Source organism: Brachionichthys hirsutus, chromosome 17 (genome assembly GCF_040956055.1).
Source record: "Brachionichthys hirsutus isolate HB-005 chromosome 17, CSIRO-AGI_Bhir_v1, whole genome shotgun sequence".
NCBI lineage: Eukaryota > Metazoa > Chordata > Actinopteri > Lophiiformes > Brachionichthyidae > Brachionichthys > Brachionichthys hirsutus.
In genome coordinates, this window is record NC_090913.1 from 9,452,911 (window position 1) to 9,480,537 (window position 27,627).

At 44.2% G+C, this 27,627-nt stretch overlaps 1 protein-coding gene across 1 annotated transcript in view; it reads left to right on the plus strand.

Annotated features, from left to right (window-relative positions):
• Positions 1–27,627, plus strand: part of cntln (centlein, centrosomal protein) — a 62,455-nt gene that overhangs the window by 2,875 nt on the left and 31,953 nt on the right. Inside the window, exons 5-14 of the mRNA XM_068751343.1 lie at positions 1,675–1,759; positions 4,576–4,710; positions 5,610–5,789; positions 6,109–6,242; positions 6,890–7,052; positions 7,197–7,427; positions 13,220–13,345; positions 16,005–16,109; positions 18,648–18,769; positions 22,597–22,713. Coding sequence (XP_068607444.1) covers positions 1,675–1,759; positions 4,576–4,710; positions 5,610–5,789; positions 6,109–6,242; positions 6,890–7,052; positions 7,197–7,427; positions 13,220–13,345; positions 16,005–16,109; positions 18,648–18,769; positions 22,597–22,713 — 1,398 coding nt within the window. The remainder of the gene's footprint in view (positions 1–1,674; positions 1,760–4,575; positions 4,711–5,609; positions 5,790–6,108; positions 6,243–6,889; positions 7,053–7,196; positions 7,428–13,219; positions 13,346–16,004; positions 16,110–18,647; positions 18,770–22,596; positions 22,714–27,627) is intronic.

A 27,627-nucleotide genomic window follows, 5' to 3' on the forward strand; every position in this document is an offset into this window, starting at 1 on the left:
GATTCATCTTTCAAATTGCTACCTGACGGGCTCGGTAGCTGCAAATTCCTTTATCTCACGAGGAGAGGAAATATGTGTGAAAGTCATTCGAGGCGGTGCTTAAGGCACCTTGGCCATTCTACTGGGGTTATGACGGAATCTGTTGCAGATGCTGATTTAAGCCTTCTTATCCCCGGTCTAGCAGTTCCACCATGGAAACCCTTTTAATGAAAACACTCCCCCTTTTGCTGAAGCCATTCTGGGCAGTTGAAACACTCCTGCCAAATGCTTGTCTTTATCAGATAAATTGTGAGATTGAATATGACCTCTTTTACAGGCTGGCTAAGCCACACCGAACACAGTGGCATGGGAACTTTCTGAAAAGAACAGCTTCGAGTGGATTCACTGCCGGATAAATATAATATATTCTTATTTGTCAGAGAGAGAGAGAGAAAAAAGGCTTTAAATTAGCTTTAACGCTAGTGTCTGCGATTTGAATTCTGGGTCTACTTGTGAGTTCCATCTGCCATTGAAGGGACTGTAGATCTATATTCCATCCATATTTTAGTTTGATGATATCTTAGAATCATTGTTCTGTGTCATTGAGCGTATCACATACGTTTCCCCCCAGTTATGAGACCTTGATAAGTGTAAAACGCAGTCGGAGCACGCAGAGAGTTCCTCAGCGCCTGCGCCTCTAATTCTTCCTCCAGTCTCTCTCCAGTTCCTTTTTAACCCCAGAGGAAAGCCCATCAAAGTCCGCTGGTCCGCTGAGACTGGTTGCAGAACACGCACCCAGAGAGTGCATGTGCATTGTATCATCCGATGCGCAGGAGGATATCGACATGGTAATTGTGTCGACTCCAGTCAAGCGCCGGAACCCACTGGGAACTGTCATTCACCCTCCCCTCACCTTCCTGTGTGGATCTTGTGGACTGGATTGGTTGGTTGCTCTGGACATGATGAGCACAGATGTAACTCGACCAGCCTGTGTTCCAGCTTGTCTGGGGATGCCGGATACCTATTTCAGTGCCTCTCTGGGGGGGGGACGGCTGATCAGAAGAGGCAAAGAGACAAGAGAAAATGCCTCAAAGATTGGAGGTGCAGTGGGAGCAAGTGATGAGTGGAGGGAATTGGGGGGGGCAGGTGGCCCGAGACAGCTGAAACAAACAGGTCTCCAACTGATGCGGTGTTTCTGCCTAAAAGTTCATTTTGATAAAAGAAGTGCTCTTGGGCCGCTGAGAAAAGTTTGGCGCACTTGCAAACCTTTTCATTGGATGTCTTATAAGTAATTGAGTATTTTACTCATTGATGCTTCGACTAAAATATTGATTTAGAAGTTTTATGGGAAGTAAAACAATTTTAAGGCACATACTCAAAGAATTTGTAAGCGATTCTAATGCTTTAAAAATGTGTGTTTGTTTTTTTTAATCAAAAGAGTAGATGACACATTACTGTTTGTAATGAAAACATTAAAAAATAATGTTTTTATTGATTAGCTGTTTTGGCTCATTTTCACTAGTAAATGTTCATTTAACAAAGGTAAAATGACCATGTTTTTATGAACAGTATTTTTTTTGTTGATGTTGCATCGGTTGATATTGAATAAATCTTAAGCACTCTCTATCTTTCTTTAGTCTTCAATTTGTATGCGACTCACACTCGTTTTTCTTTTCTTTTTTTGTTATCTTCTAGAGAAAAGCATAAAGCGGAGATAAAAGACAGGAAAGTGTTGGAGATCCTCCAGTGCAAAGACTACAGCATACAGGAGCTGGAGCAGGTACAGCACAGTTCGGTCCGACCACAGACCTTTATATATTTGGCTTTTAGACCAGCACTGGAGGCTTTACGATATTTGGAAAGATTTGGATTTGTAATCAAGTAACGCTCATAAACGTAACCAGCTTTTTACTAAAGGTAGCCGTGCTTGATATTCCTTTTGAAACTGACTGTTTTACTGGTACTACTTTGTCTAAATATAAATTTTTAAACATCAAGTGAAATATTAAAGAATACAATTGACATTTCCTCCTCGTTCTTCCCCTTACCTGTTTCTTTTGCGCCACCCATCGGGTAATATTTCTTGATACTATGATGGCTGATGATAATGACATCACTAATGTAATTTACTTCAAATCATCATCCCTTCACTGAAGCATCTGTCAGTCTCCTTCATTAGTGTCCCTCATCCAGAATCACATGCATTCCTAATGAGACTGGCTGTGGTGGAGTCATTAGCTTGCACAGTGTTTCAGGCTTTTTTTTTCTTCTTACATTATATCCTCCTCAGTTATCCCGATCCAGTCAACACAACACTTATAGTTGTAACACAAGCGTACGATTTGTGATCACAACTAATTTCAGAACAAAGTGATCAATCTATCCGTCAGAAGTGCTTTTTTGTGGGTTTTTTTTTTTTGAGAATTCATGCAGAGCCTCAGGACATGTAAGTTGATTTAAGTGCAATTAGAACTCAATAACGTTGTTATTCATTTAAGATAAAGTAATGAAGAAGGATCACCCATGCAAATCAAGTCGTGAAAATGTGTTGTAATATTATAGAGGGATCATAGATACTGTTGAACTTAATTATTTATAAGGTGAGAATAATGCCAAATTCATCTGACCAAGGCCCAAAAGGGAAGGTAAGTGTGGCCTGTTTATTTTGTGTTCAAAATAGAGCACTTTTGTATTTATAACATTAATTTAGCACCACCTCAGGAATTAAATCGTTTCCTGTCAGGTCATGATTTTCCCAGAAGTGACATTTTCCAGAATGGTCTGGTGTCTATTTAAGAAAATTCCAGAATAATTAGTTTGATTTGAACAAGGCTCTGGCAAAATGATAAGTGCAGTGATCTGCGCTAATTTAACTGTTTTTTTGAAGTTAAACTTAATAGCTTCCAGGCAGACAATTTAGCACAGCTAATTATATAATTAAACAAGCCTTGTTAATCTGTTCAGGCCAAAAGTACTCCTTCATCCAAAACCCCAAAGTGCTGCGTTACCCAGCATGTTTATTGAAGTATTATTCTCACAATCCTTTTAAATGTCAAACAATGTGTGTCTAATCAGTTGGTCCGATGAATCCGTTGCATTAAAAAAAAAAAATGCAATTTGTATGTTTATGTTCTTCTCTGCATTTAGAAAGTGTCAGTTTCCTCTTTAAAGTGTGTGATGAAACTTTTTCTTTTTGAGAATCTCATCAGGAACACTGAGCGCTGTGCTGTGCCATCTGCCCCTCCAACGGCCATCATCTCACCTGGACTCTTGGTCAAATAGTGATTAATTGGTTTTAGATGAAGATGGGACGGTCCACCGAGACCACACAGATTCTTCCACTCCCTTTTAATATCTCCACTCCCCAACTTTGATAAGGATTTTTTTCCCCCACTTCTAATTTTTTAATTCTTCCCGTTCTATAGTTTCCCTTTCCCTTGCTACACCTTTCTGTTTTTTGCAACATAATTAGCTTTCATTTTTGAATCACACAGGGAATTTTCAAATGCTAATCTTTCTGTCCTAGACCCTTTAACTTCACCCTTTATACTCCTCTATCAATTGAGTGCTACTGGGGTTCAAAATCATTCTGGCCGAGCTCATTATCAACGTTTGAATTTATTTTCTTCTTTCCCGTGTAAATCTCTATTAAAGCCCTTCTGTTCTTAGCATGGTGAGCTTGGAGTTCCGAGGAACGCTAAATCCACTATCTGGATATATTGGAGTGATTTTTCCTTCAACATGGCAATTAATTGCATCCCAGAGCACGGTGTTATTTGAGAGGAGGGTGTACGGTACCCCCAGAAGGCTGTGGATTACCGTCCAATACCAAGACCAAGCTGATGCAGTACTAAGAGACCAACCTCCTCCTACTGAGGCCACAACGTAAAAAGAAGTCGACTTGAACCGGTGTCAAAAATAGGTGGTCATTAAAATCACGTTTTACTCGGTGTGGTTTGGAAAAATCATTATTTTGATCAGCATGGAGCTGTGTGATATTTTATGACACTAGATGTTAAGCGTACCGGTTTGATCTTGATAGCTGAGTGTGCGCTGTTGTTAATCAATCAATCAACTAATCAATGTGTACATTTAAAAGGATCCATCTGCAAGCCTTTTGGTAATTGATAAATGGTTGAAAGTCATTTTTCAAACAAAAGTCTAAAACTATTTGATGGTTCCAGGTTGTCAAAGATGATAATTTGTATCTTTGAATATGGGCTTAAATATTGATTATATTATAATTACAATATTAAAAATGCTATAAAAAAGACACTTATTGATCTCACCTTGGGCTGTAGGAAATTATGATTGTATATATTTATTTTTGATCCCCTACATGTCTAATAATTAAGAAAATAATCAGTCGAACAATCAATAATGTAATTAATTGTCAGGTACCCAACTTCTAAATCAAAATAATCCCTTTTCTACCTCTTATATTTAACGCTTTGTTGCTTGTAATTCGTTCCCTTTTTAATGTGATTCTTTTCCAGGACTTGCCTGGAATGCAGGCAAGAATGCATAACGTAACCTTAATGGGCCTACTTAACTTTTTCTTTCTTTCTTTCTCTCAATCTCTTCCGTCTGCCTCAGAAAGTGACAGGGCAGCAGCAGGCGATTAACAGCCTGATACAGAAGAGGACGGAAGTGGACGAGGATGGTGCCCAAATAAAGAAGGAGCTGTCTGCTCTGCGTGAACAACTGGTCAATAAAAGTCAAGAACTTGAGGTTGGCGGAGCAAATTTAATGTGGCAGTCTGGGACTCGGAATCGAAAAGTCCCTCTTTTCGTGCAGCGCTGAACACGATGAGTCCCCTGTGGCTTTATCCTTGGGCATTTGAATCATTTAGAAGAGCTCAGCCCTCTTGAACACAATCTCGATGTCTTTGTGCTTTTCACCCTTGCCCTTTCTCACTCCGTCTTGCTTTTAGCTGTGTTCTTGCTACCTGCACCAGAGAATACATAATATCTGTGAGAGGGAAAGGGAAGACGCAGAGAAAGGAAAGCACGCTCTTAACTTTCAGATAAATACTTAATGATTGCTTCAGTGGGGACAGTGTGAGAAGTATGCATGATGTGATGGTGCGACTTCGCCCTAATTATAGTTAGCTGGGACCCGGTCATGATTAATTGATAAAGGAATGCTCCTTGCACAGTCTTGGCGAGGTCTCCTGGTGAGAAATTGCAGGGGACAGCATCAAAGGAGACTTGGGTTGAGTCTAATGAGTCTTGGAGAAAGGACTATTCTCATTAGGAGCCTGTCATTAAAGCCGACAGACTGGCCCCTGTACCTGCATGAGCCCAGCTCTTGCAGCATGGCTCGGCTTACACCAGCAAACATCTGGCCGCGTGGGCCCCATCATACTGCATGGGTGACCTTGGACAATCAGTGGTCCGTGTGTGTGTGTGTGGGGGGGGTTCTTCTGTAGAACAGGCAGGCACTGTTTATATATTCATCTCAGTCTCAACCCCATGGGCAGCTTCTCTTTTTGTGTTTCTTCGGCTTTTTTTCCCCCCACGTTCTCAATTTGAATCCTTTTCTATTCCTCTCCTTCCGTCACCGTTGTTTATTTGGCCCCGGCAACCCCCCCCCCCGCTCGCTTCCTCACACATACCTCTCTTATCCAGGAAATGAAGACTCTGTGTCAGAGGAAAGAGGAGGAGGAGCGGCAGGTGGTGCGGACGGTAGAAGAGGAGAACGAGGGATTATCTTCCCGCTGCGCTGCCCTGAAAGCTGACCTGGAGGACAAAGAGAGACAGGCCAACTGCCAACGAGGCCAGAGGGAAGCTGCCCAGGCCCAAGTCAAGGTGTTTACATGGGGACACGTCCATTCAGAGACACACAAAGTTGTCATTACAGGCACATTACAGGCAGTATAATTGCATATATTGTGTATTATTCAGGATTAAAAATAGTACTTTGTGTTGCTGTGAAATCTGATTTCAGTAAAGCATGTGACCTCACTAATCTGCTGTGGATTGAAGACTAGGACATACTGTATGAACGCAGCACAAACACACTTCAGAAGGGTCAAAACGGCATTTTCACCTTCATGGGTTATTTCCTAACAGCTTTTCTGTGCTGAAGCTACTATGATAAGCCACATATTTAACTTTTGCACACCAGGAGTTGGAGAAGGAGCTACAGAAGACCTGGGAGGAGTTGTCCAGCTTGCAGAGCCGTCCCAGCAGCCTGGCAGCCCAGCTCTCTTCCAAAGAGAAGGAGGTGGCGGCCAAAGAGGCACAACTCGGTCTCCTTCGGTGAGACCTGCCAGCTGACACCAATACTGATATATTTAAATCACCGTATGACCGAAAGGAAGTGCGTGTCTGCCCTGCGTAGTTGTGCATACATATCCCCTCACATGCGTTGGTGTGTGCAGCAGAATATCTACACTACGAGGCTTGTGGGCGACACGGGTTCCTCCCACTCAGGCTCACCTAAAGCCACTTGATAAGCCCTGCATAGTGGATGTGCTCTAAAAGGGGGGAGTAAAGGGAAAACGGGGCCGGCTTTGAATAAGCTTTTAGTCGATATCATAGAGACTGTGAGAACCGCAGGAGTCTTAGTGGTAATCTCAACCTTTTTTTAACTACTTTTCTGTTTTAATGCCAGGAACACTCTGACATGTCAGTCACACCGGCGCCGTGGAGCGTTGTTCCGGTGTTAGCGAGGTGATCAAAGATGTCCTTGCGTGTTCGTGCAGCAACTTGATGCGGATTCTTTGGGACATGCGGCACATTTTAGAAAATAGACTTTGATGCTGATTGTCATTGTGAGAAATTTGGCAATACTGCACTGTTTCGCATTGGGACACCGAAGGTTTGTGTGAAACCTGGCAGTGTTTGTACAGTATAACTTTGTGTAATGTCTGCTCTGCTGTGTGTGTGTGTGTGTGTGTTTGTAGTCATGACTACTCAGAAGTGCAGACCCTGTACAGGCAGAGCACAGAACATGCAGCGGAGCAGAACCATCTGATCCAGCAGCTGGAAGGACTCAACCTGGACACGCAGAAAGTCCTGAGGAACCAAGAAGAAGCGCATACCGCTGACACCACCTCCTATCAGAAGGTGATGCGCATACAAACCTCAAACGCAGGATTATTATTATTACTGCTCTCTTCAACTCTATTCAGGCCACACCCACTGTGAGCAGGAAGTCTGCCCTACTGCTTGCTCGTCCAACCTTTTGCCCCATTTGTGTATGTGTGCAAGTTGTACAAGGAGTTGAGCCAGTGCTACCAGGCCCTCGTTCATAGCGAGGGCAACCTCCGCCAGAGTCACCAGGAGCTCAGCAACCTGTTGGCTCAGAAAGACCAAGATATTCTGCAAATTCAGGCCCAGCTGCAGCAGCAGCAGCAGGAGCAAATCCAGCTCCAGCAGCAGCAGCAACAGGCTCAGCAAACAGCCCTTCCCTCCTCATCAAACAGACAAACCAATGTGAAGGTAATCACCACCAGCTCTCCCACAGATGCCCTCCCTTCATGAGTTTATCAAGTGAATTACAAGCGATTGTTCTGAACTTTGAAGTTGCATTTGTGTCGGCTTTGGAAGCCGACTGTGGGTCTATGATTCACAGCGTATTATATATATTTATATACATTATTATTATATAAACACATTATGCAATGGCGCATGTCCTGATCACCTGTTCATGCATGAGATGTGTAGGCTGATGAATAGATCCTGTAATAACGAAGAGCCCCAAGCATGAGCTGTGCTGGTCTTAAACTGAGAATCGCTCCCTTAATATTTCCCTACTCCCATCAACCACCGAAGCACCGGGTTCTTTCATCCGTCTGATCTTCTCTTGCTTGCTGTACCGGCCATGCATGCAGTCCAACGTCTGTTTTTCCTTTTCTGTCCTCCTACCCAAGCACATGGAAGTCCTTATAGCGCATTCCTGTCAAAAAGTAAGGACACAAGAGGTGGTGAGAGGTGAATTAATTGGGAGTCCAGTAATGTTCTTGAAGATGGCGCTGGCGTATCAACTCTTCATCCGTCAGTTAGCAGGTTGGCTTTAGATCACACGCTTCGGATCATCGCCCCCTCGGCTTCAGAGGCTGTGTGAATCTAACACAGCCGCCACATTCTAAGCGATCTTTAAAGAGTGCTGATATAGTGATGCGTGTTTCTCTGACCACACGTCACCAGAGATGCAGTTGGGAGGAGTATCAGGTATTTATATCTGCCTTTCAGCCACGCGTCGGATTCCATCAACGCTGTAGCGCACTCGATACGGTCCGCAGTTTGTCTTCAGTCTAAACTTCCTTTTAGGATAACGCTACTTCATGGAAGACAAAGTTTTCATCGAGTAATTGCTGTGCCTCCTCGGGCTACTTGATTGGTTGATATTTTGTACTAGTGCTATCCAAGACTAATTTTTTTTAAATATTTCAGCTCAAATGTTAAGTGAGTTCCAATTCACCCTGTTAATTTAACCAGTAGTGAAACATAATTGGTTCATTTAGTCAGTCATTAAATACAGTACAGCTGTGTTTTGCAGTAATTAATACTACATTTGGAAGATGGAATCACTGGTCTGTGTGTGTGTGTGTGTGTGTGTGTGTGTGTGTGCGTGCGTGTGTGTGTCAGGGATGCTTTCATATCTGTGCATATAAGAAGCGTGTGTATGTGAATGTCAATACACATTAATAAGACTGTTGCATATTTAGTGCATTGATTTTTATCACACTGAGCGTCCACCTTGTGTTTGTTCCACACCCATGCAGGTCAGACTGGAAAATCACACATCAAAGATGGGATTGAATTACAAAAAATACCATGTACATAATGTATGCTAAGAATTGGTATTAACTTTTGTTTACGGAACACATGTAGCTGCCGTCTGGCTGATTTATTTTATACCTACTGACATCAAAGTGAACAGATCAGCTATCCCAAGGCACAGCGCTCAGCCAGGAGAGCGTTCTGTTTCCCATTCTGTAATTTCACTGACAGCTTTTGCATCCGCGCGTACATCCTGTGTCCGCGTGGATGCTGTGCGTATCCGAGCACGTAATCTCAAATTCTCTAACAACTTCCTCTCGAACACCTGTTAAATTCTAATGCTCGGCTTGTTGAGGCAGATTTGATTTTAATTTTCAATGTTTCGGTGGAAGTTACTGTCGAAGGTGATCAAAGTGCTGATCACAACGGGAGCCCAGGAGGGAGACGCGGCGCTCATTTGAATATGGGCCAGAGTGATGGCTTTGAACACCCCTCCCGCAGTTTTTTTTTTTGGGGTTGTGGTGGTGGGGAACAGGGGTGTGGGGGTGAAGGAGGTGGGTGGGTGAGAAGAATAACACCCATTGTGTGTTGTACTTCCATGCTGTGCTGTGTGTCTGTTCTCTCCTGTATTCTGTCAAGTTAACGCTTTACCAGGAAGCTTAAAAAGATTTAACAGTGAAGGATGAACGCCGTCTCGAATAACCAAATAAGTTAAAAATCTTGCCGGTCTTATAAATAAGGTACCGTTGCGTCTACCTCACATAAAAATATTACTCATTGATCTTTTCGCCGTCGGGCCTGGCCGATCACCAGGCACCTGGATTACCGGGTTTTGGTGGCCACTATCGCAATAAAGACACACAAAACCTCATTAGTGCACGAAATGGCAAGAATGGAAATGTAATCGTGTCCAGCTATCTTCCTAACTGCAGTTTGAATTTATTGGAGTCCGGTGCTTGGCTATTGTCAGGGCTTTGTAGTGATTAAATACCAACATTAGAATCCATTGCAGGCCCCAGGCTTTCTGGAATCTTCGCCACACTAAATGAGTGGTAAGTTGGTAATTGTGTGGGCAGACATTCAAAGCACTGGTTATTTTCTCATCAGCATTGGAAAGAGAAAATGAGGTGTGTATCTTCACTCCAGAAAAGTTTGACATGCTTTTCTCCATGTGCAAATCGGCCTTTTCAGGCTACAGAGGGTTCAAAGTGTTTGCCGTTGTCCACACTGCCAGACAGAACAGAACCAGTTACAGATCGATGCACGTTTCCTTTTTCAAGATGCAATCACATGCACATTTTAACATGCTTTTAGCATATCATGCAAAAGTGTTAGCATACTAAGCACCCTCATGGGTTGTATTAATTAAACAATATGGAAATTAACCACAAGGTGGCCAAACTTTATTTTTTTATTTTATTTTATATTATTCTATTATTTTTAAGCCCACATGTTGCTTCTCTTTCAGCTCATTGATGTCGTTTTTAAGGACGGCTCCCGGCTCATTATTTGTGTTTGCCACTCCAAATGCTTTTAAACGGATAATTACTGTGCGAGTTACATTCACACACAAGTAAGTGCATTAGACGCTCCCTTTTTTTTTGCCGGGTCACATTTTGCTTAGGTGAGGTGTTTCTTTTGATCATACTAATAGTTACCGTTGGCTGAAAATGAGTACACTTAATGCTGGAAAGAAAATACGGACATTTCTCAAATGAGCAGAATGAAGTCAGCCGGAGGGGATTCCTGTGTTTTTTATATACTTTGCATCACTCACGTTCTTGGAGTTTATGACCTTTCAAGGCACAGTAGGAGGAAAGGGGGCACTTTAAATTGTCCATGGCAGCATTCAGGGGTGTGATGGACCGCTTGTTCAAGCCATATTTAATTGTTTGCATCATCTTTCATGCTGGTCTTATTTTTGACTCCGCTCCCTTAGCTTAACCGTCGAGACCACGCTGCTTCTATTCACATGCGCCTCTTCCCGTCAGAAATATCAGTCATCCTTTCCATATGGAATCATTCTGTAAAGGTCACACATTCAAACAAGGCTTCAAAATTACCCCACGGCAAACGCTTTCTGATACTTGATGCCGTTTCTCGTTTATGCGCCGTGCATTCGACATCTATCGACGTCAACGTGACTTTGTGTACAAGCATGTGTTTGGAACTGGGCCATGTGCGGAGCCAGAGACACGCTAATGACATGGACTCCAGTGGCGTGTTTTACCATCTCGACCGCTCTCATTAGATGAGAACCTCTGTGCAGCGCTGCTCGCCTCATTAATGAAGCCCAGCCATGTGCCGCCGCAGATACGTGCACTCGCCTGTTCGAGCGCATACACTTGGGTCAAGCAAGCTGTGTGGGAGGACGCAGGCCTGTGTACACCCACACACACACCCTACATCCTACTCACTGCATGCTGTCCTTCTGTAAAGTCTCTCCTCTGCAGTGCAAGTCATCACGCACTCATACATGTATGCACCGACACATGCATTCTTTGATGAATCACCATCTTGAATACAAAGGGCACCTGGCCTGGTGGGGGGGGCCTGGCACCTCATAGCCGTCTCTTCTGAAGCCTATCCAATCGTGAGTGCTCTCTCACGGTCGTGTACGAAAGAGACGAGCATGTATTTACGTAGAAATGTAACTGCGTATGCGCGGCAGGGCCCCTCTGATTCTAGCTGCTACATAATTAACGGTGATCAGATTTGTTTTGTGGCATAAATGGTGCATGTGTAGAACATTAGGCCTGGCAAGTCTCATTTCACATTCAGCTCGAGGGCTCGCCGGCAGACGGGTCACGAGCTTCAGGGAGCGCAATCACAAGCCTCCCTCCATATGGTCCTGCCTGCCGCATCCTCACCAGCGAGGGCTGCGAGTGCCAGACAAGTTCCCCCAAGAACCTAATCTTGTTCAGTAATTACCAAGACCGGCTTTTCTCTTTTTTTTCTTTTACCCCCCCTGACTCCTTCCCTCAACCAGCCCCCAGTCTCATGCTCTTTTCTCCAATGCACCTGCATGCGCTCTTATTCTCTTCTCACACCCTCTTCATGTCTGGTCCTTTCAATATGCCGCTTGTTTATATGTTTAGATTTTCCATTTCAGTACATCTTTCCATTACTTTCTTAGTTTGGATGAAAATCAGGAAGGTGACGAGAGAGATTGCAGAAGGGAAATATCGTCAGACACGCCCACACCAGTTTATTTCTCAATTGCCTTTATGTGGCTGATGTCGAAAAACCCGCTCCGTTCTCCTGACTGCCTAGAAATTATAAATAATTGTAACAGATGCGCCAATATGGCCAGCCTCCAATAAACGAGGCCCTAGATAATTTGACCCAACCCCCTTTGACAGGCCAATTTAATAAAACATGAACAAAATCTTCCTCACTAATAATTTATCATCCCCTCTCCTCCCTTTTGGTTAAAGTTGATTACCCTGGCAGTTAACAAGGTCACGCCCAGATGCCGGGCTTCTGATAATGCAATCAGGAGTTGTTCACAAAAAAGGTGATGACATCTTGTACCGCTCGCCTCACTGCCTGCCCTCCTAGTGATTGTGAAGGCGTCGGTTTCGACTTGATGTGTCGAACGCAAATGTGTTGCTGTTTGCGGCAGGTGATGCCATTTTCTTTTTTAAGTGTTTCACACCTTTCATTAAGGACATAAGGAAAAGAAAGGTGAGAATTTAAGGTATGAAGAGGTTTGAGGGTATTATATTTAAGTTAAAATATACGTAAGGTACATTTTGTTGTGTGTTGAGAATATCCTCTCCTTTTAAAAATAATTATTTCTCTACCCACACATGTTTATAAAGGACCGAGAAATGCTCATAAAAGCAGTGGCAGATGTTTTAGGATGGAGTTTCACATTCAAGCGACACCAGAACTTCAATAGTTGTGCATTTGCACTGCAGGAAAATAAAATGCGCGAGCGCCTGCATCCGTGCGTGTACCGGTATGTGTGTGTGTGTGCGTGCGTCACAATCTTCTCCGCTGTTGGAGGGCCTTCTGCTTTATCCTTGTCCCCTTCAGTTTGTTTTGGTCGTCCCTGCTGTGCGCTGAGATGTGCAGATGCTGCTGAACGCTGGCACTGATGAATAGATGGGGCAGGATTTTTACAAGCACACACTCACACACCAATGCTGTCGGCAGCAGATAACTATCTAACGGCCACATGAAACATTTGCTTACCGTTTTCAGTGTATGAAAATGCCAACTGGATTTCCAGTGTGTAATGTTTAAAATGTTGAACTACATGAAACTGTCAGGCTTTGTGATTTACTGCATTTTCTCTGCTGATTTTCTTCCAAGTGTCGATCAAAGATGGAATTTCTTTTTCTGTTTGTGAAGACTTGACTGTCTATTATTTGACATACTAAGTTTGAAGCGGACTGCAGCTAATGCTTTTTCACTTTTATTTTCGTACCTATAGCCCTGTCGTGATCTTGCTCGTCTGTCACTCACCCATACATCTGACAAGTCTCTCTCTTCTCTTCCAGACAGAGGCGTCAGGTTGGGTCGGTGCGGCACATCCCAGGTCGAGCCCTGATTCTGAACGGGCCTCCACCCAAGGCTCAGATCCCAGGCTTCAACGCACATCCCCCAGTTCCACCAGAAGACAGCAGGTAGGATAGCACACGCCTGTCATTTACAATCACATGTGGGTGAGCAACTAAGATGCCCACATTTTTTTTTACCACTTCTTTCAGATTAGATCAAAGCGAGAGAGAGGGGATGTGAAGGAAATAGTCTGTTGAGAATCATGTGATTCATCAGACCCTGTCTGTGCCAACCTTTGTCCTGAAATCCCAAACACACACACACACACACACACACACGCAGACCAGACGCCCCTCATACTGTGACCAAGCCGACGTGTGCTGCTGGTTTCACGCATGCCTTGGGTTCAGGCAGTGGCTAATTTACCGCTTCAGCAGTACATTATGGACAAGAAAGAAGCTTTTGATCTTCGCAGTAATCCACACATAATTTTGGCAGGACATGTTTCTAGATGGAGTCACTCACTCTGAAGCCGGCCTGAAGACACATTATTTGATTTTTACAGCTGTCCTCATTACATCCTCAGTGGAAGCATTTGTGCTCTGACATTTATTAAACGTAATGTAGTTATTTTGTACAAAAAGGGTACAAAAAGGGACAGCAGCCCATCACAAATCTTTGACCTTTTGAGCAGGTATCATTCATTGTGACGCCACAGCCTCAAAGTTTCCTAAACATCATGATTCCATTGCTCTCTTGGGGTCTCTTCTACGGGGTGTGGATATCCAATCCCACAATTCCTCACCGAGTTCTTCTTAAAGGAAAGAAGACGCAGAGCTTGGACCACATTATCTGATCCGTGGCCAAACATGCTACATGGTACAACTTTCCCTTACTTGACCTTGGAGCCCCTCCCCTGCGTAGAGGGCGATCCTAAATTCTCATACCCAGCTGTTCCACAGGGCATCTTGGTCGTTCATATTTAATACATAATCTGTATTTTTCATGTTCTTTGTGTGTGTTTGCACCCATATGTTAACATCTCATGTATACCAATCTATTACTGTCATATCCTCTGCTTATGTACATGCACAATATTCCTATTCACCCAGGAATCTGAACAAGTTCAGCTTTGAGCGCTGCAGACACACACATGACATGCTGCAGCAATCATAAAGAAGCCCATTGATGACAGTGATCCCTCTCCCGAGCAGATGGAGAGAGTGTAAAGAAGAGGTGAAGGGAGGAGGAAGGCAGTTGATGAAATGTTTCTTCCTTGCTTTACAGACGGAAACACTGACCCCTCAGTAAATAAGAGTTTTACTCCTGCTTGCACACGCACTCTTTAGATACGGGCCCCTCTCTTCATTTCCCTTCCACTCTTTGCCCTCCTCCCTTCTTTCTGCATCGCACGCTCATGTTTGCAGAGCCATTACAGGGTGTGCTGCACGGGTCAGGTCATGGCCACCAACCAGCGGCCAAGCTGATATAGGCAAGGGGCACATCTTTCTTCGCCTCGTGCGAGATATCCACACCAGATACCACGGTTGGAGTTCAGACTCTGGTTTGCAGTGACGTTAAGGCAACAAAAGCCTTTTGGTTCAGGCTGTGCTTCAACCCCCCCAGTCTGCACTATCCGGTATCTAACAGCGGTCCAAGAAAAATCCAAATCCAAATAATCAAACATGAAATTTGGGACGTGTCTTTGTTTCCTGTTGTCCACATCTCTGGTAATTATTCGAGGCCCGTATTTTAATTTGCCACGCTATTGTTTGAGATTGCACTAAACATGCGTTGCTCCTGCGCTGCTTAGTAGCCCCTCCTGGCATGCTCGCTGCCTTCAGTGGCTGCTACGTGTATCATTTTGAATGGACCTGTGGGACCTGTATTATTAAATTGCATTGCTGTTTCTACCAGCACCCACAGGTGTTGTCAAATTAGCCAGGGCTGAAATCTAAAGTTTTATAACTTTAATCGACAGCACAGTTTTCGAGGGACCGTGCTTATTGATCCACCGTCGTATGCTAATGCTCCTCACTCCACCACCTCCTTGACTCCTCACCCGCCCCAGCCCAAGGACTGTTACACGTTTAGTCACATTGCATATTTTAGCCTGCCATCTGGTCAGCCCTGCTTGGCACAGCGGGGGGGGCCTCATATCTTCTCATATTCACATTCTACTAGCATATTGTTCCCACTGCTTTTCTACTGTGCGGCCCCAGCACTTCTCCACTTCTTTATTTATTTCTACAGAAGAGGCTGGCGAGCAAACTCCCCCCCACACAATCGGCAGCTTTACCAGTTGTCCTATCAAGTGTAACCTGGAGGCCCCTGGTAGAGCAATTAGAGCGGCCTCCCTGCCCACCTCTTGTAATGAAGCCCAGCACATTCTGGAATCTATAGCCCCTTTAGTCTCCCCTAATGGGACATCATTATTGTCAAAGAAACAATGTAAATGGAAATGAACATACTCATTGGCCAGTCGCAGGGAGAAACCGTTGCTGCTCTCAGCTTGCAACTCCTGCTTCCTAATACGCACATACGCAAATCTGAACCTCCTCCTTTCGGGTTCTGCGGACCGCTGCTGCAGCTTTGTTCCTCTGGTAGCACGTTTGTGTTTGTGTGTGTCTGTTTGTGTGTCGAAGATGTGTTTCGCTCAAGGTGAGCGAGGAATGGGAATCATTCCATTATTGCCATTTATTCTTCTGGCTTTATACAGATGGTAATTGTTGCGCCAGTCTGTGCTTGCATTTGTAGGTCACGTTCTTTGCTTATTTCTCCCAGGATGCACCTGTGCAACGGTCCAGGTCTCTGTCCCCAGTCAACAGCGGAAGGGGAAGAGGAGCAGCACAGAGGATTCAAGACCTTGAAGAGCTGTTGCAGCTGAAGGTAACTGTCTAGCATGAATTTATACGCAAAATATCCTCTTTTTCTTTCACTTCCATTGATAGATAGATATATAGATATATATCTATATATATCCATCCCCATCTGCTCTTTATTTATAACAACATATATTTTATCTTCTGTTGCCTATTTTACTGGCTTCTCCCTGTCTGTCCTGCTCAGCTGGCTCAGTGATTTCCCCATATGAGTGTCAGCTCCTTGAAGGTATTGTTCATCGGGATGGGGTGCATTCAGCGTCGGGGTCCAGCCGATCGTGGGGGCCACTCAGCTGGACTCTCCCCACCATTTCTTTCATAATTGCTGCTATCAGATGCCGGCTGTAGAAAACATCTACAGCAGTGTCACAATCTCCAAATGATTCAAGTGCTGCAGCTGCCTTCTCCGTGACCTTCTCTTGCAGTGTCTTACACACACACTCACGTACAGACATGTGTGTGCACACACATAGAGTGCGTAGGCAGTGAAGCAGCAGGAGGGAAGCCGCTCTGGTGAAAGTGGATGCAGCAGGTTTTTTTTCTTCAACGAATCAGCATTATTGGTCTTTTAACCTTCACTTGCTCTATGACGTATTTCTCCCACTATTCTTCATTCCTACGTCTATTTTCTCCATTTCACCATTTCACCAAATGTATTTTCCATTGCCAGTCGGGCTTTCCCTGTAAAGCTCATCTTCTCATCCTCTTTCCTTGTCCATTCCATCTTTCAGGCCGGACATTGAGTGAGTTATTATGCAGAGGTCATCTCTCTTTAAACACTATCCCAGGAATGCATTAAACATAATTTTGTTGTCAGCTCTGAAGTGTCTGAATTACATCACTGTCAGACTCCGAGTCAGACGTTAATTTTCAATAGAGATTCAGACGACACGCATGACTGCCTTAGATAATGGCGCTATTTACACAACAGCCAGTTGGATCCAAATGGCTTCTCAAAGCTGTGACGACATTAATGAGGGAATTACTTGTGAGCATGATTTAACGCCTGGAAGTGGCGTTGAGCAACACGCCCTTCATCAGTGATAGTTAAGACCTCATATCCTCTGTGTCCAGACGGTCACTCTCCAGTTGCTCCTATCAAAGCCTGTCAGATTGGGTAAGGCGGCTTGTACCTTTGACATGTTGACCTTAGCAGCTAACAGCAGCAAGCAAACAAACAATTCTCATAACAATGGCCTCTTTTTTCTTCCTTTTCATACTTTCAAGTAAACAGTAGCTGTTGCTGTGTAATTATTTTTCAGCTTGAGAACGTTCTCAGATGTGTGTACACTGGCTGAGGAAGGGGGCGTATCGATCGGTGGGCCAGGGTCTGTGGTCCGATGACCAGAACTGGGCTGCCCAGGGGAAGCGCCATAAGGAGCCTGGGAAGCCATGATGTGGCTAATGCCCTGCCACTTGCACTTCCATTTTGCCTCCATCCCCTCTCTCAGTCAGCCTCAACTCTTCTGTGTCCTTCCCCAGCTTCTAGTTTCAACAGTTAACTCTGCCCTGGTCTCGCCCCTTTCATTAGACCCTTGTTTTTGAGAGGTTGGGGGCAGCGCCAAGGGGCCAAGGGTATCTTGCAGATGTCCTCTGTGAATAATCCGCACTAGGGAAAATCCATACTTGTCACATTGGCAGTGTGAATGTACATTTTGTGTGTGTGTGTGTGTGTGTGTGTGTGCGCACGCGTGCAGGCGCGCACACCTCACACCCAAGTCTGGTGAATGTTTGTGTGTTCTCTCTGTTCTCTTTGTCCTTGTTAATAATAACGGGTCTGAGGGCTCGCATTTCCCTCTCTGCAGGGCAGCCGTGTCATATCAGCAGTAAACAAGCTCCTTCCCTTCAGAAGGCGCTCGACAACTCTCCCCAGCCCTGGCCACTCAAGCAGAAACCTGTCCTGCACTCTTTCCTTTCACTTTCTCACTTCCTTCGCTCTTCTTTTCCTCTGCTTTCTCGTTTCTCCATTCTTTCTCTTTCTTCTGTTTTCATCAGCTGCCTCTCTTCTCTCTCTCTCTCTCTCTCTCCCTTTGCTCTTTTTCCGTCTCTGTTTGTCCTGCTTGTTGAAGGTGTTTTCTCAATCGCCCTCGCTGTTAAGGTCAGTGTGATGGGGAGGAGGGGAGCCCCTGACAAGAAAAATCTATATGTTGTCTTCTCCTCCTCCTCCTTTAAAGCTGGAGCCCGATCTTGCTGTGTTTTAATAGCTGTCAACAACAGTGTCAGCAACAAACTCGTCGACGCAACCCCCCCCCCCCCCCCCCCTACCAAACACAGCTTGTGCTGATCATCATTTGGTAATGGCACTGAGGGACTTTCTTTTCTTGTTAAAGAAAGTGTGTGTTGGTCTGCTTGGTGATCTGTGGCCCCATTGATTTGTCGCTTTCTGTTATTTTAGCCGTAGACCAGTTTAAGTACGAAAGTGAGGGGGGGGGGGGGGCGCTTCCCTTAACTGACGCCCTTTTTCAATTACCGTATGTTTCATGTGACATGTACAACCTGTGTGGGGTGGGGGAGAATACAAAAATCATGTCATCGTTCATTTCAGGTTGAGGAGAACGAGGCGCTGAGAAGAGCTGACGACAAACGTCGCGAACGCCTGGCTCTGATCCAGACCAATTACAGGACAGTTAAAGACCAGCTGAAAGTGATGGAGAAATCAAATTGCTTGTAAGTACGCCGCAACAAGCTATTTCAATACACCGTAGCCAGGAAATGTGACAAAAATAAATAGCTCACTGTGCACAGAATGGAATACATAAAGCACAGAGTAACTTGGATAACCTTGTTCCTCCCCGCAGCAGTCAGTCAGAGGTGTTTCAAAGCACGTAACTTACCTCGCCTTATGTTAAAAGCCCTTGTGAAATGCTAAAACCTCCTGAAACCACTCACAAATAGTCTTAGGGCCTCATTGAACTCCACATGTTGTCTGACAAGATCTGAGCACTGGATTTGGTAGAGTGGGAGAAATTCCTTCCTTTGCCTTTGAAAAGCTCAGAGGTTTTAAGTCGAGTCAATTTGGGACGTTTTGTGCCAGGCGAGTGTGCGCTCTTCCGCGTCTCTCCTCCCTCAGCGTTCATTAGGATGTGAGAGCCAGAGGCTGAAGGTGTCTGGTCCTGAGGGGATGCAAGGTGTTTGAGAAAGGCCTGTGGAGGGATACGGGGTAGATGGGGGGGGGGCGATGGGCATTTCTTGCTTCAGCCTGTTAGCTTCACCTGAAACCACAGGATCTTTACACAAAGAGGAAAACGTGCTAGAAAATGTCATTAACCGAAGGGTTGTTCTCTCCATTGTCTCGCTCTGTGTTTCCCATTTTCCTGTCTCTGTTTCTCCTCTTCAACGGCACCACTTAGTCCATTTTAAAATGGAACTAAAGGTGCATATGCTTGGTGACTGTAGGAGCGAATGGTTAACCCCCCCTCAGCTGTTTTCTCTCTGGGTTAATTAAAGAAAACAGCAGTGCAATGTGAGCCCGTGTGAAAATGGAGTGAGGGGAGAGAGCGTGCTCAGTGCTAGGCTCGACTTGGCTCATGTCAGCTCAGCGCGGCTCAACAGCATGTGTCTGAGAAAGTGGGAACAAAGACAGAGAGGTGTAGAGGGAGAGGACTCTCGGAGTCAACAGCAGTTAGATAGTTTATGAGGTTATTAAGCAAATGTGCGCTCTGGTGAAATAGTGCACTTTTGTGACAAGAAATCCTGTATATTTATCAAATACGACATGTAATGAGACACATTGGGACCCAGAAATTCATAATACGTTAGTAGTATCTGTGTCAATCTATCTGTATTTCATGAATCATGACTGATTTGACATAAAATTGATGCAATAGGCAGCTTTGCCCTTTTCAGTCAGAGCCCTCCATGGCACCAGCCAGTCACTCAATGTTATGATCCTGGCATTCATTTGGCATTAGGCCCCATCCTTAAATAGCTGTTAAACCTACTGGGATAATGCCAGCCTGAATGAGAGACAATAGAAAATGACTTAAATAGTCCCATTAGTGCTCGGAAATCAGGGCCCTAACAAGTCAGCGGGGAAAGGCGTCGAGTCTCGTTGCATTTCGAGCTTGTTAGGGAGTTCTTCTGTAGCTTCCATGCTGTGTTGTTGCCTTTTTGGTAAGATTGGGCGGGGGGGGGGGGTTTACGGTCAGGACAAAAAAAAGATAATACGCTGTGCCTCCCTCCTTACCTGCTAAAAACATATGCCTGTACTTACAAATATTACAGTTCATATACACAGCCTGTGCCAAATAACATCCATTCATGTTAGTACATTTTACATACGTATACCACATATTAGTTTCCTTCATTTCAGACTTCACTTCTTGCTCATGTCCTTTCTTGAATGAATATATTGAATTAGACAATTGTCCGCTGCGCAGCAAGCCGCTGTGCGACTCCACCGGTGCACGTGATAGCCACAATCGCAAGGCTGATGAATGCTCATCGGCATGCAGGCAGTGAGCGGTCGGCCAGCCCCAGTGAATCCATCCTGCCATTCACCATTACCACCAATTTTCCCAAAATGGCATGAAGGAGAGAGGGGGGGGGGGGGCAACTTCTTATTTATATTAGTAAAGGGAAACATTTTTTAATCAGGCTGGGGATGATGAGGGTGAGCAAATAAAATTAAAGGTTATTAAAGCATCCGTACTCTGATCAAAGTTGCGCCCATAAACAGATTCCCTCTGAATCAGAGCAATTAGCCGCAGCGGCGTGGAAAAGTTCTCTCTATTTCCTCCTGCTTAATAATGGAAAGTAGGATACCATTGGGGAGGAAGCACTGAGGCCTGGAAGAAGATAGCTCTCTCATGGCTCCATGTTCAACAGCTTTTAGGCCCACTGTAAACAAATTAAAGCGTATGAAGCTTTAACATGACTTAAAGCTTCATACACCTTTCATAATACACCCGATGCATTACATAACCTGAAAATCACACCGAGACGATGCAAACGTTGCTGTGGGTAAAATATCGTGTTCTGTTACAACTCCAGGTAGAGCCGGAGATACTCGACGCAAATCGGCTGCGTGACTGCAAAACTGAAAGTTTATCAATCGCTGTGTCTATACAGTGAGATTATCTATATCTCTAAGCAGCTTTGCACTCTGGGAAACTAAACCAAGCCCACAGAAAGCTCTCATGTACACTCACTCACATACACTATGAAAACATTCAGGGTCTACAAATTGCTCACAGGGGCATTAGCTGTAGTAAATGAAAACACTTGCCATTCCTTAGTAGCCTCCAACTCCCAGGCACCAGGGTTTAACTAGTATTAGTGTAGCATAGCCGTGTCTACATAGCCAATAATGACCACGAGAAAAGGAGCCCCTTACAATAGCAGTAACCCTAACAATGCATTTCAACACCTGTACCTCACTGATTGGTTCAAAAATCGAATGGCATCAACTTTCCTTCTGATTAAAACGGGCCTTATCCCCACAATTAAACTCGTAGCCCTGGAACTGTTGGATCTGGATTTGGATTTGGGGTCACACCAAATTGCATATTATCATTCATACAGTCCCCATTTAATCAATATAAAGAAAATGCATGGGAAATTAAAGAAAATATTGAATAATGTAAAGTAAAGTTGTCCCTAAATTTAGCGTCATTGATTCTGATGAAAAATACATTGTCTGACCAAATTTCTTAATTCTGCTGAAAACATAACCTGTTTGAGAGCGGCAGGGAACTTTCAGATGCATGTCAGTGTGTGTGTCTGGGATGTAATGGAATATGCTCATCAATTGTTTTTGCAAGCTGTGAATTATTTCTCAGTAAAATTTTAATTTGAAAGGTAAAACCTAATTGCGGTATGTTGGGCCAAGACAGTGCGATGAATTGTACTTGCAGATATGCAGTTTGAACCAGCAGGGAGTCTGTCTGGGGGGGTGGGGGGTGGGGGGCAGCCACTGAGCATAAAGTGTCATTAAGAATTCATAAGTGAGGTGTAGACATTTGAATGACCTTGTTTGTGAGTTCTTTTGCCATTATTTACATTTACATGGTACACGGGGAATCGTCCACCACGCGGGCGGTGCCCAGGGCCCTAAAAAATGCACGTGTGTGTGTGTGTGTACATGATTTACCTCTGAAAAGTCAACGACAAGTCAAGGCTGCTCATTTAAATACTGTTCAAGATGGCTGAATATTAAAAACACAGTGAGACAAAGGGGTCTTACTACCCCCATGTGAAATGGCCACAGGCAGCAAGGCGTTAAGGTGTTGACCAAGCAAACATTTTCCATGAAATTTTTATGTATGCCTCCCAGTGTGTGTGTGTGTGTGTGTGTGTGTGTATATAATAACCTAAGAATCAATTTCAACACCTGTACCCCATTGACCCGCGACCCAAAAAGCGGCTGTAGATGAGGTGATTGTCTCATCTTCAAGAAGATGGATGGATATATACAGTATATGCCTGTGTGTGTGTGTGTGTGTGTGTAGGTGCGTGTGTGTGTGTGTGTGTGATGTAATATTTTCTGTGTCCAGACCAAGTGGAAAGCCACAGCGTGCAGAACCATGGCAGCTGAGGCAAGAAAGCAGCGATGCAGTGTGGAATGAGCTGGCGTATTGGAAAAACCTCACAAGGAAGCTCTCTGATAAAAAGTAAGTCACCTGCTGTCAGAGTTGATAAACCCATCAATGGCCCTGTGTGGGTGCGCACACAAATGAGCTCACAAGTATCACAAGTACACACACACTGGCATGCTCTCCCACTGTCCCTTCTTCTTTGTGGGTGTTGACATTTGAATGTGCCCTTCCCAACTTCACAGCATCCACCTAGACGTCCACATCATTACCGGCCAGCGGGGGGCCAACGCATGATCATTAGACTCTGGCCTCATTTGTAAAATTGGCTGTCCAAAAATTCACACACAGGCAGTAAAATCGCATTTTCAGAATCTCTGCCTTTGTCTTTTGTGAAATAATTGCACTTTTAATTGAGCATTTATCCCAAATGGTTGTCCCGTTGCTCGTGTGATTAAGTGAGTGTCAATGAGATGCTTTACATAGTTTACATAATGTGTAAACTGTGGAGGTGTGGTATCCTCCACTGTGACGTTTTAAATCACAGTGTGACATTTCTGCAAGAGCTACTTGGTTTCAAGTTCCTTTTATTTTAGTGTGGTTGTTCCTCTTCCCGCCTTCGGTCCTCCTTTCTGTCTTTCGGTCTGTGTCTGGGTGTAGTATAGACATTGCCTCATTTGATCTTGAGAAGCCCCTGAAACTGTACACTAACACTGCCCCTCTATGAAGCTACACACACCTTGGCCTAAAGCCGCAACCTTTTCTGTCCTCTCCTCTTGCCTTCGCCTCTCCTCACCTCTATCCTACTCTTCCGTTCCCTCCTTCACTGCTGCTCCTACTCGTCTTCCCAGTTGCCTCCCTCTGGCCCTCTGTGATGCTGCGGTAGGCTGAGGCCAGAATTCTGGTACTTGCCTCCCGCCCCCCACTCCCTCTACCGATTTCCCCTCTGCTCACCCCCCTGCCCTGTCCTCCTAATCCCAGCTGAGCTCATTATGATATAGCCCGGCTGCCTCTCTCCAAGACTGAGCTGTCTGAGCTAATTACAGGCTAGCAGCCCTAGTGCCGCCGATGCTGCCTGTTAAGGGATGTCCATCCGCCTGCCTGCCTTCCTGGCCACGAATGAAGCTGAGCAGGGTGAAGTGCTGGATAGTCTGGGGGTGGGGGGGTGGGGGGGGTGCTATCAAGCTGCAGTGAACAAGGACCTTGGCATTGACCTGCAGAGGGAAACCATGAGGGATGCAGAGTGGCTGGCCTCCTTCTTCACTGCGTAACCGGCCTGTCCTCAGGGATTAGCGTTGATCCCCTTCATGTGCCCCCTGACCAGCTCTGCCTCACCAGCTTCATTCCTGCCCATAAGGCCCCCAGCCTCCTTACCCGGGTGGCTCCTTTAAAGGAAACTTGGTTGAGATCTTGCTCTTTAGTTCCAGGGCGCACAGCTATATAGCATCTCCTTTCTTTACGTGCACTTTTTGTCATAAGAAATTATAGTTTCAGTTCACATTAAAAGTACGGAGTTCATGAAATAAGGGGTTTATTTATATTAAGCTCTTTCTGAGCTCTGACATTTGGTGTCAATTGATTAAAAGTAAATCAACTAGGTAATACCAATGTCATTTGATGGCGCTCTCAAAAGTATCCATACCGGTGTTAGGATTGTGGATGAAGCCATGGTAGCGTTACTCTCCCTGCAATACAAATCTCTATCAGGAGGCAACAGAGGAGGAAAAGGTGTGTTACATCAGTAGGAGTTTGTGGAAGCACAACAGCCAAGGAACTCTAGGGGAAGGTAGTTGCAGCTTGTTGTTCTGTTGACCATATTATAATGATTGTACTTGTGAAGGTTATGCTAGATGTGTGTTGGAAATTATTCACTAATGGCTAATTAGCTCTTGGCAGCAGAGAAATGTAGGGCCAAATAAAAGACCCCTAATAAAGCTTTAAATGTCTAGTGGCTGGCTTTTAAAGGAGAGTCTATGTTAAAACTCTCATTCTGTCTTCCTCATTTTCACATTTTCATTTGCACAGATGCTCCCTATCATCTCCTCCAAAAGCAGCACTTGTAAAACACCGTCTTGAGGCCCAAATGACCATTTCCCAGAATGGATATTGCTTGGATAACTCTTGCACAGTGGGTGCCCTCAGTGTTAAGAGAAGGTTATGAAGCGCAGGCCCCCCCCTCTATTTGCACCTTGATTATAAGATTAAATTGCCGTTTTTATTCATGAAATTTGGTGTAAAAAAACAAACTATCTCAAAGTTTAAAGTTAGGCCTGACTGATAACCGTAACTCAAGACTCGAAGATCGTCGATTTTAAGCCGACCTGCTCAGGTGCATTTAATCCATATTGAATACATTCATTTCAATCGGCTTTCACTCTGTTAATACAGGATCCAATTTGAATTATAGTTAATATTCGCTAATATGATTATAAGTCTTTTTTTTTTTTTTAATACCCCATTAAGATCTCTTGGAGTTTGCACACCAGCACTGTTTACTGTTTAGAATTATTAAATATGGTAAGAAATCCGAATTGATAATGCTTTTCAGGCAAAAAGGCGCACTATGGATGGCATTTCCTTACAGTTGTCCTTGATGGCTGTTAAGCATCGACGGACAGGGTGGGCTTCAAAATCCGCCGTGGGATCGTTCCATCTGCCTCATTATGCATCTGTTCACAAGCGCTCCATGTCCATGTTGTTAATTGTTGTTAAAGATCTGCTGCTATAAAGAGGCAGGAATTACTTTGCTTCATAAACAGAATACACACTTGCAGTACACCCTTAAACACAAGATGCTGTGCTCAAGATGACATCAAAGCCCAAATTACCCGGCCATTACTGTGGAAAAACCCTTTGAGATCATATGCAGTGCAGCGGCAGTGAACGCTCCTCCGTAGAGAGTGACTTGAACCTCCCCAGTAAGCGACATTGACTCTAATTAAGTTTAATAAAGTTTACCCTGATGGTCCTCTTTTTTTTTTCCCTCTCTCTCGTTTCATCTTGATTTGCTTAAAGGTATTAGAAGTAATGAGCGTCTTTTGCCCCCTGGACAAGGGCTTAGTCGAAGAAGGGACACACTTGCTCATGCAGACATACAAACAGAATGTTTTATGCATGTTTTTGAGTCCAACTATGTTTTTCCCTTCATTAATTATTTGCTTGAATAATTATTAGTTATTAATTGTGATGCAAGCTCCAGTGCAAGACTTGGCTTCACTAATCTCATAAAAAAAGATCAAACTCGGGCCTAAAGGATGCAATTATCTCAAAGAAATTCACACGTCAGGTAGAGAATATTCCATATGCATTTCCCCTCATAAATAAATGACCTTTCATTTGCATATTCAAACGTCTTTCTCTTCCTCGGGTTATGAGAATGTTTTATTTCATGTAAAGATTCATTGCGGTATCAATATGAAACTTAAACCAGGGGTACCATCAGCATTACGGTGTTTGGCCAACAACAGCTACTTGATAAGTCGCTCATACAAGTGGCCTGCGACCCAAGAACGCTGAAAGATGCACTGTTGTCGTTTCTGTTGCTACAGCTATAATACAGTATTGAGTCATGTAAGCTCCACCAGTCGCCATTTCTGCTGACAAAAGTGATTCAAACTCCCTCCATAAATGAACAGCCCTCCCGCCTGTGATGAACCAGTGACACATCCACTCCGCACCCCGTAGCGCAAATAAATGTGTTATAAGCACTCTTTCTCACCATGTCCTCTGCACTTCCTGTGTATTTTTGTGTTCTAAGCAATAAACCAACAGGAGGCTGGTATATGTCAAAACAGAATGGCTACAGATGATGCTGTGTTGTCCACCCCTGTGGATGGAGGCTGTCAGTTTGTTCTCTAAGCTGTGTGGCATGCAACACAGGCAGGGACGAGGCCAAATGCCTTGGAGTGGATAGCTTCAGGCCGACTTTCTAGTGCTGCAGGAGAGAGAAACTATTCTCAAAAACATGGCCAGATGTGAGACACAAACTCACGTTTCTGACCATCTACTGTGCGTGAAGTAGGAAAGCTAAGGGGGGATTGGAAATTGTTGGGGTAGCCGAGTTTGACAGTTTTGATATATCATGAAACATGTTTTCCTTTTCAGCCGGATTGCCAGGGCTTCAGGTGGATGCGGCAGTGATACGATGCAGATTTGAAACGCAGCTCCTTGAGTATAACCAGGAACGGTTTTTTAAATAATTTTAATAAGGAAGAAAGACAGAAATAAGCATCCAGACACTTTCACTTATGTGAGTTCACATATTTACTGTATGAATAAATAATTATGCATGTGAATAACCATAAATTGTGCAATTTTCCATAACTGGCTAAACAAACCAAACCTATTGACGGATATTACTTTAGATGTGAGGTTTTAAAACCAAGGAAAAGTCTAACATTTGAAACTAAAGCAAATTTGACAAAATAGCACCTTGGTCAATTTTAACGTAATTATGGACCCTTAGAAATGAACGTTTAATTGTTTTTTTGTTTTTTTTACTTTTACTGTAAATTAGCAAAGCAAATATCGACAATAAGTCAGAAAATGTTCTTATTGCTGGTGCAACACCCCCTAGCTCTGCTAATTTCCTGTCTGCAGTGTGCACTGCAATGACTGAGGGTGAGTGGAACAAGGATGCAATCGTCCTCCGTCTCTACAAACTGGAGGACCCTGATCAATGAACTCCATGTGCAATCTAATCCCTTCTCCATCCAAGAAAGTATGCCTATCCTTCAACCAAATTGAATGTTTTGCATATGAACGTTGGTTTAGCGTCGATACCATCAGCATCTGGAAATGCATGAAAGAGAAACACGAGATGGAACGGGCTCCTTCCACATACTGCATATTTCAGCTCATTTGTCCCATTAACAGCCTGGACACTCATCGACTTGAGTTCATTTATGGAGGAAAATCTATAGAGGAACGACACGTATCCATCTGCTTCCTTGCCCTCCCTCCGGGAGAGTCATTTGTGTAGTTATTTAAGCT